Source organism: Urocampus carinirostris, chromosome 1, assembly GCF_059441175.1.
Source record: "Urocampus carinirostris isolate Australia breed hairy pipefish chromosome 1, RoL_Ucar_1.0, whole genome shotgun sequence".
Classification (NCBI taxonomy): domain Eukaryota; kingdom Metazoa; phylum Chordata; class Actinopteri; order Syngnathiformes; family Syngnathidae; genus Urocampus; species Urocampus carinirostris.
In genome coordinates, this window is record NC_142349.1 from 6,338,871 (window position 1) to 6,354,234 (window position 15,364).

General features: G+C 40.3%; 1 protein-coding gene across 1 annotated transcript in view; it reads right to left on the reverse strand.

The window, feature by feature from the left end:
- Positions 1–353: 353 nt before the first annotated feature.
- Positions 354–15,364, reverse strand: part of cdh24b (cadherin 24, type 2b) — a 314,707-nt gene continuing 299,696 nt past the window's right edge. The window contains exons 12-15 of the mRNA XM_088349797.1: positions 14,373–14,699; positions 10,688–10,895; positions 6,117–6,606; positions 354–3,395 (exon numbers count right to left, since the gene is read on the reverse strand). Of these exons, the coding sequence (XP_088205923.1) occupies positions 2,430–3,395; positions 6,117–6,606; positions 10,688–10,895; positions 14,373–14,699 (1,991 nt within the window). The 3' untranslated portion in view covers positions 354–2,429. The remainder of the gene's footprint in view (positions 3,396–6,116; positions 6,607–10,687; positions 10,896–14,372; positions 14,700–15,364) is intronic.

Genomic DNA, 15,364 nt, shown 5'->3' on the forward strand with positions numbered 1-15,364 from the left:
TCAACCACTTTCTAAGGACTTTCAAAGCCAATTTTCCAAATTTACCAGAACCCTTAAGAGAAGCGAAGCTACCAAAGAGCAATGTTGGTGTCATTTTTATGCAGACTTGTTGAGAGAGGTCAAATATTTTAAGCATTTACAATCACTTCACCCAAAATTCAAGTACTTTTAAATCCTTGAAAAGACAACATTAAATTACAAGCGTTTCAAATGATTTTAAGTATTTTTACGAATCCTGGTGGCTTAAGTGCTTTTTTTACTTTTAAGAATGTTACGAAAAAAAAACCTCTTTGCAAAGTTTTCCCTGTCTCTTAGACAATGAGATGCATCAGATTACGCATGCAAGTATAATGTCTGCCTTCTACCCTTTTATTAGTATTCTTTCAAGTGTAGAGTTTAACAGAGTTATGAAAAAAAAAACAATGAATGACCAACAAATACTTTTCGAACAAGATTTCAAATATGTTGAACATTTGCATTATAAAAAAAAAATAGAGGATAAATAATAACTACTTGATCCCCAAGATAACAGCTGTGAACACTTCACATACTGTACATAACTTCAAATACTTCCGTATCCTTCTCAGTAGCAGTATTTTGCAGACTGCTTATCCATGACAAAAACGATGTTAACCTCAACAATTTAACTGTGGGAGGGAAACATATTTTAAGTGGGATATTTGCTGATATGGGACACAGGCTATGGAATTCATCTCATTTCATTAGCTGCACCGCTTATCCTCAGTAGGGTCGCGGGGGTGCTGGAGCCCATCCCAGCAATCATCGGCCAGTAGGCAGGGGACACCCTGAACTGGTTGCCAGCCAATCGCAGGGCACACAGGGACAGACAACTCGCTCGCTTCACACCTAGGGACAATTTGGACTGGCCAATCCACCTGAAATGCATGGCTATGGAATTATTGTTTCATATTTTATAATAAGATCAGGAAAGACAGCTGACAGTTGAATTTTCTCTTCAAATATATAATGAGTCTCTCACTGACCTTTGAGTCAAAAAGGTTCCCAATCCTTGATGCAAGTTTACTGTAAAACCAAAAATGAAATACAGAATTACAGATGTTTTTTTTTTGTGGCTGATTAAACAAAGCATCATTTATTTGCAATATAAATTTGTTTTAGCTAATGCAAACATCAACACAAACACAAAATCTTTATTTCCTATCCCATCAAACATTTCAGCAGTAAAACCCATAACAACAGGAATGACTATATAATTTACCCATGCCGAAAAACACAACGGTCTATGTAATGTTGTATGACCTAGGTAGTTGTAAACTAACCTGGGGGATGGTCCGATAAGTTTTGGTGGGTAAATTCCAAGAATTTACAAGCACTTCACTCAAATTCAAGCTCTTAATAGACCTGGTAAAGACATTTAAAACATAAATTTCCTACATTTTTAGGGATTTCAAGCACCCATACGAACCTTGTCAGAAAGCTGCCTATCAAGCAACACTCTGCTCCCTCTACATATAGGTCGATATATCATATGCATTGACCAGCTTATTCCACATTTCTTTGATGGAAAAATGTGTATTAGAACAATTACCCTTGTTTATTTTTTATGTTTTGTGTATTGTTACCTAATGCAACATCTATTGCAGCCTAGTTATCCTGGAAGGGGGATTATCACTTGTGTGGACCCTTCTCAAAGTTTGTTATTGTCCTCATGCTGGGGTTTCGGAGTTTTCCTTGCCCGCCTCATAGTTTCAGAACCGGGGATGATGACATTGTGCAGACACTTTGTGATTAAGGGTTATACAAACAAATGTGACTTAACTGTTTAGGGTGTTGGTAGAGATTGGCATTTCGGTACATTTTAATAGGGAAAGAAGTGTTGACATGAATGATTCCAGTTACGTGCTGACAATACATAACATCTCAAGTTAAGGTTCCACTGTACATATTTTTTTTCTAGCCATTTTGTAGTTATATTTAAAATAAATCTTATGCTCAGCATCGAGCATCGTTCGGCTTGTCTTTTGTGTTTTTAGATAAACGTGTGTTTGAAAAAGACAATCACATTTTTTTTTATTCCTACGTTTTTGCTTTCCTTCCAAACTGGCGAGCTGTGTTGACGTGTCTTGTTTATCCGGGTTGTTTTTATTTGTCCCAAGTTTAAACAAATAGTGGATGCCGCCAGCGGAAGCGTCCTCTGCATTGTCTCAGTATCTGTGCTCACCCATATCAGCGCTTCAACACTTATTGCTTTAAATTACATCAATCACTCCCGCCCCTTTCCCTGTCTTTCCCCACTTTCTCTGGACTCATTTTTCTCTGTCTGTTTTTATTACTTTGCCTCTTCATCTTGCTCTCCTTTAACTTCTCTTTGCATTAGTTCAGTTCTGGTAGTCTTTTCATCATTCTAATTCCTCCCTTCCTCCTCCCATTTACCCGATTTACGTATTTTATCCTTCCTCTGTTTTTCCCTTTACATTGATTCCTCTCTCCTTTCTTTTCCCCCCACTTTTATCTGATTCGTCTTTCTCCTCTTTGGCACCATCTTCAACATTTTCCTTTTCTTCTTTCTCTTTCTCTCTGTCACGGAAGAGTTGAGCTAACTTATTAAACCGGGGACCCCACTCCTCCAATCCTGCACCCCAGCCGTCTTTGTCATCCTTCTCTCCTTCACTCTCAAGTGAGCTCAGAGATCCAGCCCGGGATCCGGTACCTTCCAGGCCATATATTTGCACTGAGTCATACGGCGGCTGCGATAGGTCAAATGTGACTTGGGCAAGACGCAGGCGTAGGAATTCACCCACCCTCAGAGCCAAAGGTGGACCTCCTGTCCCTGGTGCTGGTCTGGAGGCCTCAACACCTGGAACCCAACCAGGACTAACACCCAGCACTCCCCCATAAGCTCCTCGAGGCTGACCAGGGAAGGGCAAAAGCTGGGGTGTCATGTCCATTCTTGCTAACACATAGCCACCCAAAGCCACCCGTTCTCGCCAATCTCCAATCAAACCAGGGGATTCAGGGTAGACAGATGGACTACCAGTCAATGGTATCCCAACACCTTCCTTCTCGGCCCTTGCAAGTACAAAGTTGCTCCCCATCTCGAGTCCTCCCCTCTCCAGACTACCAGGGGATTCCTTCGGTCTGCGTGCCTCCTCCTGGTACAATGTGGCATAGTTACGGCCATTGGTAGCTTTCTGTTGTCTTTCATTGGAGTTTCCATTTCCGCTTCCCCCTCCTCTGCCGCAATCAGACTCGGTACCCTTCAAGGACAGGCCTGCGCGGGAGGCTTTGCGCCCTGCACTTGGCAGGGTAGCAGAATCGCACACCCAACCCACTACGCCATGACCCTGGCCAACCATTGAGCCAGATCGTGTTAGGACGAGGTTATGCTCCCTCGGTAGTGTCTCTGGCTGCACCTGGATGGGATAAAGGTGAGCACAAAGGTTTTGTTATAATATCGTGGTAAGGTGAAACATTATGAAATTGACGTATTTTCCGCACTAAGGGGAACATCGCGGACTTAAAAGATACATATATATATTTGGCCCACCAACCCAAAATAGTCTTTTGTCATACATTTTTCATATATATAGCACAGTGGAATTTAAGGTCCATGGATTTAAAACTACAATAAGAGCTACTGTAATTTTTCATGTGTAACCATTGCACATTCTATAAACTTACGGTATACACATTAGTGGAATGATAAGACAGTTGTCGCACACTGAGATTTTATACAACGGGAATTGAACCTGGATTGTGGCACCAAAACCTCACTAGTTCTACATATAATATACAGTGGAACCTCGGTTTTCGAACGGCTCTCAGTTCGGACAAATCGGTGATCGACAAAAAATTTTGAGAAATTCTTGTTTCCCTGTTCGGTCAAAAAATCGGAGTTCGAACGCCGGTACGCTAGGGTGCGATGCTGAGCGGCGTACGGGTGTTTTAGCCCCTAATTATGCCTCCGAAGAAGGTCGCTGCAAGCAGGACAGTTGAAAAAAAAACAAGTTGTTCGTTCTACTATTGCCTTTAAGAAAGACATAATAGCTAAATATGAAAGAGGTGTACGAATTTCGGATCTTGCTAGTGAATACAGCATGGCTAAATCTACTATCAGTACGATAGTAAAGAATAAGGAGGCTGTGAAATCGAGTGATGCGGCTAAGGAAGTTAGCGCTATAAGCAAGCAACTGCCGCAAGTTTTAGAACAGGTTGAAAAACTTTTGATGATTTTTCTCTCCCCACCGTCCACCACAAAGGTAAGAAATTCTATTCATAATCCTTTTTTTTATTTTAACAAGTTCATGTTAGCGTAATTTTTCGTACGGAAGATTACGCTAACACGAACGTACGATTAGCCTGGTTTAGCTTGATGTTTACGTTCATGGTAAACATTCAGGGTGTTGGAACGGATTAAAACGATTTTACATTACTTTTAATGGGAAAAAATGATTTCGGTGATTGAACAAATCGGTTTTCGAACAAGGTTCTGGAACGGATTATGGTCGAGAACCGAGGTTCCACTGTACTACATGGCATTGGATTTTATCTCATTATCACACTAGTTTAACTGCCAGAAATTAATGTGAGAGCATAAGGAAACAGAAATGCGTCTTGCAAGACAAAAATAAATGCAAAAAGGCACAACAAGATCGGTCCTAGAAGATTCCAGACCTACCCAACCTAGGCCCGCAGCTATTAAAAACAGACCCAGCCTGAACCCGACTAATGAAATTTATTTAAGGGATTGGGCCCCAAGACACTGTGTATTGTGAGGACTTGGGAGTAGGAGGGGTGATTTTAGCCAATTTTAGTCGGGCTTAAGAGCTTACCTTTAATAACAAAGGAAACAACTCTTTGGTGTATTTGATTATGAATCAGACTTTGCGTTTATTTATATCTTTCAGGACGACTTACTGTTTCCTCAATTCCTCCACATTTATTTCTGGTACCATAAGAATAGTGGGGTCATAAAAGGAAATTGTATGCCTCTTCAAACATTATCTATATTCTGTTGGTCTAGTGCAGGGGTCGGGAACCTATGGCTCGCGAGCCATATATGGCTCTTTCTATGAGTACCTGTGGCTCAGAGCCAAATTTGATTGCATGCAAATTTTCTCCATTTCGTTCGAAACTTGAGCCATTAATCCTGTTCAGATACATGCAAAGCTAAACCAAAGCTGAATCACAAAGCAGTACTTCGCAGAATATATAGGGCACGTATTTCACTACAATTTACAGTCAAGGTGTCACACCAAAAAAAAAAAAAAAAAAAACTTGTTTTGGCTGTTCAATGCTAAAGAATCCTTTATATAAAAGCTCACTATATGATCGGTGTTCGGTGTTCAGATACCTTGTGACGAAATCCACAGAACAAACTGTAAATATGCCAAAACACTGGAGAGAACTTAAGGTTATTTGACTGGGTGAATGGGAGGGATGGGTGGAGCTATGCAAAAAGTGCAAGCAATCCCTCCCCTCTCTCGCCCTACTCCGTCTGCGCCTAAGGTAAGCACATTAGGCTCCCTGTTTGCAGAATGTTGTGACGTTTTTACAAAATAACTGCTTGCATCTGGTTTTAAAATTAATATGTATGAAAAAAGGGTCAAAATGAGTTTAACCGATCTTAAATAAATGCAAGAAAGAGAAAAGTTTAAAGTGGTATGTTTGTTGATTTTGGGACACGGGCTCTGGCATTATTCTCTTTTCATAATTTTTATCAAATCATCAAAAATAAATGTGCAGAAGACTAAGCTTTTGTCTGGGGCGCGGGTTTAGCTATTTAGTAAATTTGTCTCATAATATATGGTGTGGCTCTTTCCCAAAATAAAATTAATATATATGAATTTTGTCTTAAACCTCTTGAATATCTTGCATGAGATAAAACCTATTTACGGCGCTGGGATCAGTTAAATAAATTGCTCATCCCAAACCAAATTATTATTTATTTTACTTCCTTAAACGGTCATGTGTGTACTCATTAACCGATATTATAGGACACTAGAACAAGGATGGGCAAACTTTTTGACTGGCAGGCTTCATTGGGTTAAAAAAGTTAGCAAAAGGGCCGAGAGGTGAAAAATAATGATTTTATTTTTAAAAAATCAAAATGAAAGGACTGTTGGCTTGCTTACCCAGTCCAAGTCATGACCATGGTTCCCTTTGTCTTCAGTGCTCTCCTCAGTACAGTTGCTGGACGTTCCCATCCCTCGTCGTTTCTCCTGGCTGTCGCTAGTCCGCGGTGTCCCTTCATCCGACGTGCTCAAGGCGCTTTGGGTCGCAGTTCCGTCGCGGCTTCCCGCATGACTTCCTGTTCGGCTCCCTGTACTCAGATCTGTGGGGGTTATGTAAACAGCCCCTGACTCCATAGGGCCAACGATGGCACCTTGGTTTTGGATGACCAATGAATGGTCAGGTTGGCCTCCAGGAAAGCGGTATCCGAGCTCTGCCAGGCCGGGATCAAATGTGTCTCCTGGTGCGTGGCGTAAAACTGGTAACGTGTGGCTGCTGTAGCAAAGGCGACCATAAAAGGGTCCTCCGGGGCCAGAGAAGTTGTGATCAACAACTGGATTTTGAGCCCAGTTGCAGGTGCGGCTTTTATCCTGGGCACGTTGAGTGTATCGTCTGGAAGCACAAAGGCAAAATCACATTTTTTTTAATTGACTTTCCAACAAGTGTAACCCAAAAGCAGTACCCTTTGTTAAAAAATATATTTCTAATGGTTTCTGCCTCACTTGAAAATGGTCACTTAGAGTAGCTTATTGGAATGCTGGTTGTTACTCTGAGGTTTAAGGATGCTGAGCTCCCACCTATCATAAATGGGAAATGCTGGGAATTTTGGTATCGATCCGACACCAAGTAAACACAGGCTAGTATCAGCCGATATTAATGCAATACCGATACGTTCTGCTTGGAAATCTCATGACCATTAAATAATTGAATTCCTCATTGCAAAATTAAACACTATGAAAAAATTAAAACAGTTGTTTCAGAACAAAAGTCAAAAGAGTCAGACCAAAAAAAAAACATATATTCATTTTATGGGGCACTTGAGAAACCATCAAATTGGTAAAATAAAATTGCTGACATTTTTTTTCCTGATTCAAACCGTTTGATGGACACTGATTGAGAGCTAATTTTAGACTCCCAGTTAACACCAGCAACTTGAAATCCTTGCTTGCTAATCAGCTGCTCTTAAATCATTTGTAAAACCTGTTAAAAAGCGAGCTAGAAATAAACAAATGAAAGGATAGTTCAACGTTTCAATAACATATTATTATTTGATAGGAAACACATTGCAGTAAATATTTGACACACTATTGAATTTTCAAATGGAATAATTTTTTCCATGACCCTGTTGAGGGTAAGCGGTGCAGATGACGGATAGATGGAATAAATTATTTGAATTAGTGAGCAACGATTTGTCATTCCCTGTTTGAATTAGGTTTGTAAAGAATACATCCTAGTAAGAGCCGATAACAAGTATTTTGTCATTGCATGCTGCAGGCAGAAAACACACGCCAGCGCAAACGACAGACTGGACCTGATATTAGCAATAGCAATTGTTAACAAGACATTGTTTGGAAACTAAATCTCCCCTTTTCACTCTACCTAGTGACGGTGTGATTCAGATTGGACCAAAAACCCAACTACACTTCTGGCCAGTTTTTTCCCTTCCAGGGAAAATTCCTCAATTCCTTAGACTATTGGAAATCTTCGTGGCGGGCTACAGAAACATATAATCCAACAATGATCTAACTGATTCTAAAACTTCACATCAAGGTCGTGGTAGGAATTGGATTAAATTGGATTAATCCTTTGGTCTTGACTGTAACTGCTGAACTTTAAGAATCAACGCAAGCTCTTAGCACAGACCAACGGATTTAGGTTTCCATGAATTCTACAATATCAAAATTGTGTTTTCTTTGCTCAATTTAAAATTCAGCGTATTACTGTGTGACTTTAATTTAGGCTTAGCTCAAAAACTATCCATCATTTTCACTGGGATCACTGTGCAAAAACAACCATTGCAAAACAAAAGCTGTTTATGTTTATTGAACTTAAAAACCATGGGCAACATAATTGGTGGAATAGATGACAGATTTCGATTACTTGGTTTCGCGTTTATCTTTTTAAAGCAGAGTACAACAGCATGCACACACTTCAAATTTTCAAAATTTACTGCTTTATCATTGCGAACTCCACACAGACGAGTTTTTATGCACTGTGTGTGTCATGGCCACCCAACTTAACAAGGAAGTTGATGAAAATAATAAACTCTCAGGCCAGACATCAATTTGTGAATTTACACCCTCGCTCCTGTAAAAAAAAAAATCTGGCTGTTTAAAACCTTTTTATTGTCTCTAAATAAAAGTCCAATAATATTCCTATAACACTACCTTTTTACGTGTTAGACTTTTCTCCTCTGAAAAAAGCCTCACAGTTCATGAATCCCTTAACCACCAGGGTCTTTGGGGCACCTCTTCCTGTGGTGTGTCTTGGGCAAGTACACCCTGGCCGTGACCATCCCTTTCCAAACCGTTTTTTTTGGGATAGGGGTTTGCTCAATCACTTTAAGATAGTACTGGTTTCCAAGCGTAGTAGCAGGAGAAGCCTCCTGATCTGATTCAGAAACAGCACCTTCATCATCTGGTTGGTGTTATACTTTGGTGTCATCCCGTTGAGCCAACGTAGGCATTGAGAGGCAGCAGTGTGTACGTGACAATATTAATATTAGAACCGAAATCATTGGGGAAAAAATCTTTCGTTCTGAAATTTAAAATAGGCCTGTTTTGTTCACATTCACATCAATACACATTGCTATTTGAGCAAACCCTCCATACTTCTTTTTCAAATTCAAACAGCAAAACCAAATCTTGAATCAATTTTTTTTTCTTAAAGCGAGACTAAGTCTGTTCTCGAATAAACTGCTCTAACAAACGTATAACATTTCTGTTTTGGTAAAATTTTGTCACTACCGGTTTGAAACAAGCACATGTTTTCTTTCTATATCCTTGAAGCTGATTGTGTCTCACACGTAAAAAAAGAGAGTGAGATAAAATCTCATCTCATCTCATCTCATTAGCTACACCGCTTATCCTCAGTAGGGTCGCGGGGGAGATAAAATCTACTGCTTTTTAATGTCAACTCAACATGAAAAGAATAAACTAAAAAAAATCGTCACTTACTGTTTCATAACGTTATCACATGTTTTCAACAATGTTAATGCTAGTTTGACTGACCAATTAACAACAAAATAAATAAATACAGCAGTGTAACGTATTGCAGGGGATTGCATTATATTTGACTGGCCATTTTGTGTACAAAAGCACAAATCCAAGTTTGTTTAACTAATGGCATCGTCCCTTCTTTTTAATGTCCTCTCTATAAAAGTGGTATAAATTCAGCGTTAATTATTAGACCAAAGGCGATTAATTTTCTCACGGAACATCAAAGTATCACAAAAGAGTCATTGATGTTGCAAAGCATAAACAAGCTTTGACAACACAGGAACATTGGGGTCCACCAGGACCGCTTGGCGGGAAAGCGCGCCACATCAGCAGTTTGATGGTGTTTGATTATGACCCGGGAGTTATGGCTTGATCGCTTCCAAAAGTGGATCAGTTATTGTGCTGGCAGAAATTAAAGATTCCACTCTGAAGCAGTAAATGCTTCCTTTTTTAACTGTGCTTTTTGAGCATGAAAAGCTGGCACTCAAGTATATTGTTGCAATTAAATGAACCCGTATGTGACCGGCTGTGGCTACAATGGTGTTTTCAATAGCTTTCAAACATGAACATTGAGAGCGTGTCATAGAATTGAGTTTGACACATAATTCCCTTCAGAATTATATAATAAAATGGAAGTATCCCCCAAGTAATCAGTTTTAACGCTTTTCAAATTGCTAAAAGAGGATTTCTCGAATTGAGGAAAATACATTTTTTTTACAATTTTGGTTCCACCGCAACCAGTACCTTCGGTGGAATTTTCCCCGGCAACAGAATCTGGATTTTGTGAGGGGAATCACACTTCTCAGCCTCCCTGGTATGGTCTATTTGGGTGTACTGGAGAGGCGGGACTGTCAGGAAGTTAATTCTTGAATAGAGGAGGAGCAATGTGGTCTTTGTCCTGACCATAGAGTATTGGACCAGCTCCACGACCTCTGCAGGGTACTTGAGGGTGCATGAGAGTTTATCCATCCAGTTTACATGTGTTTTGTGGAAATTCGACTGTGTTCTTTGGGTGGCCATCTGGACACTGCTTCGGACGTATGGGGTACCAGACAGTCTGATCAGGGCTGTTCAGTATCTGTATGAACAGTGCTAAAACGTTGGTCCTCATTGCAATTATGTGTTGTGTGTATTTATTTGTAGATCTATAGTTGTTATTTTGTTAGAGTTGCATAATCTCAGTTGCTAACCTTGAGGAAAGTTTGACCCTTGGGACTCTTATGAAGGTGTGACACTATTCGGGATTTACAATTTGTATGGGAGGATCTGGTTTCCATTAACCGCAATAACCAAGAGATTTCTGTATTCCCTCTATCCCCAACCCTGCTCATGGTGGATCGCGAGACGTGAGAGGTATCAAATGGGCACTAGTGGTAGCCTCTGGGATTGTTCTTCCTTAGCAAGCAATATTTAGGAGTTTTTGTATAAATAGGTACAATGTATTGTCCCTATGATGACATCATGTAACAACTTACATGTTCCTGCTGTCCAGGGTGCGATATCCTCGAGAGCGCGAAGTGTGGGGGGCGCTCTGGAGCGCGGCGATATCGAAGGCAGCCGTGTCGGCCTCGCCGCCACCTTCGTCGTCGTACGTGATGATGTTCTCGCGGACATCGTCGTCCTCCAAAGGAGACAGCGAGTCTCGCTTCTGACGCCTCAACGACAACGACAGGGCGCTCACTGCTACAGTTGTGATGGGCAGAGCGGGAGAGAAAATTGAGGAAGGAAATTGAAAAAAGAATGATGAAAAGGGTCAAAGGGGATCACGGGGGAAATAAAAAGGAGCGAGAGGAAGAGGGCGTGGGAGACAGAGGAACATTAAGGTAGACAAAGAGGTGAGACAAAACAAATTCAGAGGAGGCCTTGGGTTAGAGGGCAGGTGCATCATATCTGCAGCCTGCAAGCCTCAACCATGTAATTGACTTTGAGCTCCAGCCAGGCAAATCGAAGCTTCATGTTCTCATGACTCTTCATGTTTCAAAACACGTTTTCGCAATTGACTGGAAAATAAAATCGACTACAGCTCATTGGGTGTCCAACATTTTTACGAGATTCAACTGTAAATGTTAGTGTATTTTCCTTTTGGGGAGGGGTGTCAAACCTTTTTAGTTCAGGAGCTACATGGTAGAGTAAACATTCTTACAGGGGTCGTACTAGTAATTTCATGGCATAGAAAGTGTGCCTTAGCTGGAGGGCTATGGGTCTTTTCAGAGGATCACAATTAAATTTTTTGTTTCACTAAGATTTACTCTCTCGTAGTGTTATGATTAACTGTGTGTTTAAAAAAACAACAAGAAAAAAATAATTCATTTCCATTACTGTTTATTAACTCGGGGTAACTAATACAGATTGGAAAGTGACAAAAATAGCACACAAACACCATGATAGATTTCACGATTAGAAAGTCTTATGCTTTTTATTTTGATTTTTTTATGACCATTTTTACCAGTTTTTTCCCGATTTATTCAAACAAAGAGTTGCAACAATGAATAATGCTGGAATATGCTACACTGGGGAAAATAACTATGCAGTACTTCTGTCTATCTATCCACAGTATCTACCCTGGCCATATCCCTCTAGAGTTGACTGACAGCAAACCACATTAAACCATCCCCTGATCTAAAACCTACATGAGGGCAAGGAAAAACTAAAAAACCTCAACATGAGGAAAATGAAGAAACCTTGAGAAGGAACTGCACATAAGGTAATCCCTCTTCCAGGATGACCAGGCTGCAATGGATGTTGCAATAACAAAAAATACACAGATATTGTCAACATAAAATATATACCAGCCTTCAGCTTGTACAAAATGCTGCAGCGAGGCTTTTAACTAAGATAAGAAAGTTTGATCACATTACCCCGATTTTAGCTAACCTGCATTGGCTCCCTGTTAGCTTAATGTGTGATTTCAAGGTTCTGTTTACATTATACAAAATCATGCATGGACTTGCTCCCTCATATCTTTTAGATTTAATTTCCCCTTATGTTCCGGTCTGGAGCCTTCGCTCTGAAAATGCTGGTCTACTAGTGATCCCAAGAACCAAGAAAAGATCCGAAGGCTCGAGAGTGTTCTCCATTCAGGCCCTGGTGCTGTGGAATGCTCTTCCCCCTGAGATTCGATCTGCAACCTCAGTAGAACTGTTTAAATCTAGGCTTAAAACACACTTCTATTCTATAGCATATTAATAACCAATATTTTATGTTGACAATATCTTTGCATTATTTGTTAATGCAACATCTGTTGCCTGGTCATCCTTGAGAGGGGATTACCTCATGTAAGGTTTTTTCATTTTACTCATGTTGAGGTTTTTGAGTTTTCCTTGTCCTCATCTAGGTTTTAGATCAGGACGTGGTGTAATGTTAGTCTGTGGTTTGCAATAATCTGTGGTCTATACAGCCCTTTGAGACTCTTTGTGATTATGGCTGTACAAATAAACATGACTTGACTTGACTACCTAAAAAAATTATGGTAAAGTCTAGTTGTGCGTTTTTGTTTGTAACAGGATTCTAACCTAGATCTCGCGACAGTGAGTGTGCATAACTTTAACCACTGGACTACTAGTGACTTTTGAAAAGGCATTATGTTTTATCTCATTTTAACACTATTTTAAGTCACAATACCAGAGACAAATGTTAATATTTTTGTGATTTATGAGATCAAATCTAACGCCTATTCTTTTGTCACTCATGACCCTAGTGGTTTGGTAGTTAAAATTCGGCACTTTCACTGCCACAATCCGGGTTCACCGTCCATCCATCCATCCATTATCTGGACGGCTTATCCTCAGTAGGGTCGAGGGGTGCTGGAGCCCATCCGAGCAATCACCTGGCAGTGGGCAGGGGACACCCTAAACTGGTTGCCAGCCAGTCGCAGGGCACACAGAGACAGACAACTCACTCGCTCAATCACACCTAGGGACAATTTGGACCGGCCAATTAACCTAACATGCATGTTTTTGGAATGTGGGAGGAAATCGAAGTGCCCGGAGGAAACCCACGCAAGCAAGGGGAGAACATGCAAACTCCACACAGGAAGTTCGATCTCATGACCTCAGACTGTGCCGCACACGCACTAACCACTGCGCTGCCGTGCTGCCCGGGTTTAATCCCATAGTTACAATTTTTGGCGCATTTGAGACCTATGATCAGTGGCGCCTCCAGATCTCTTTCATTTTGGGATGGCACACCAAAACTGAAAGCCATAATTTCAGGTTAGTGATGTAAGAAGGCCAGGGGAAAACTATCAGAAGGATTTAAAGACACTGATATATTTTGGTGAATTGTGTAACATTTGATGTGCATAGTCCTCATCTGTCCAGGAAACATTTTGTGTTACACAACAATCCTGTTTTATTGTGTTATGTATATATAAGCCATAAGGTGTACAGTTCACAAAACAAAACAATTACTCGGTGCTTAAACATACAAATAAAAGCAAGTATGGAGACACTCATATCTTAACTTGATATTTCCTAACAAGGAGGTTGCTTGGACCAGGGTAGAGCGCAAAACAGGCAAAACACTAGAGCAAGGCAAGTGGAAAGATGTAAAAAGAAAAAAATCCTATTTGTATACTTCAGGGGTCGACAAACTAAGGAACTCGGGCCAGATCAGGCCCACCGACGGTTTTAACCCGTCTCGCGAGACAAAACTGAGGGAAGCACAAAAGAAAAATAAGTATTTTTCTGAGCAGTATTTTTTTGATTTAATTTTATTCATTAAAATGTAAGATTTAATGCAGTAAAACAATATGAAGTAGCCCTATTGCTTTAAATGTTTTGTTCCAGAATGATCACAATTAGTGCTTAAAACAGGGATATATTATTTGTTATTACTTTTAATTAAATTTTCTATTTGTAAATTAATATATTTGTTTGTTTCAAAACCAATTGGATGAAATGGCCTGGTTATTATAAACAGACAATCAAACATAACTTGTACAGATAAATACAAACATTAAAAAATTGATTAGCTGATGTTATCTCATTTCTCCATGAATGACAAAGGTATCGGATTTATGACTATAGGCATGTACAAAAAACTGAATACTACAATCGTCCATTTTGTCTTCCAGCCAGGTCCCTGTGCAAATGTGACCCAAAAAGTTTGCCCACCCCTGGTGTAACTGTATAAATAACCTCTTACATCAATAGAACTTACCGAGTAGTGTCGCCACGCATGCCAAGATGGCAAGCAGAGCGGCAGTACTGAGGCCAGGTGAGGGCAAGGTAGAATGCTGTGGGAGACACACGGCTTCCCTTTCTCTTTCCCAGTCCCATTCACCCGCTGCCTGTTTGCCCTTCTCCCTCTCGCCAGTCTTGGCCCCTCCTCTCAGGCAGGGGCAAACTGACACCGTGACAGTGCCAGTGCTCGTAAGACCAGATGTCCCGTCTCGCAGGAGCACGGGCACATGAAGTGTTAGGCTGGAAGATGCGGAACGGGATAGCGGCTGCAGTTGAGACACCAGGACCAAGCTTGCTGTGGGACCTGAAAAGAAATTATGAAGGCAAAAATTGTTTAAATGTTGTATTTTTTTGTCATTTTTCAACAGGATTCTGAGGTATTTTGGTAATATGTTATGTTAGTGTGTCTACTTCACAGTTGGGATCAAAACATATGGCATTGACAAATGTCACTGACTGCATGTCTTGATTTTAATGATAGTGATAAAGTAATTTTTGGGACTTAATTCCAATACTTACAATACTAGTAATTTATTCACATATGTTTACGACATATAATCAATTCCTTCCATCCTGCTTTCCAGTTGCTAGTCCGGCAATGAACAAAAATATTTCAAAATAAATATTTTATACATGAATCGAAAAAAATTACAAAGATTAAAAGCCTACAAAACTCGGGACAATAGTCCGGGAAAGGAATCCACTTAAATTAATGCTTCTCAAATACTCGCAGGGCCCCCTTGGGTGACTGCGAGGCTCCTTCAAGTGGAACTTTTGTATTTAACTTTTCCAGGATAAATTGCAATAGCACCTCCACTATACTAGGGGGCAGTGGTCTTCTCAATGGCTGAGTGTTTTGTTTACTTTTACCCTACACACAGTGCATTAAGCAAATCATTTAAGCATTCAGTAGGAATTGTAGACATGAAGTGTTGCAGGCCCTCAAGTCACCCGATGAAAATAAAATTT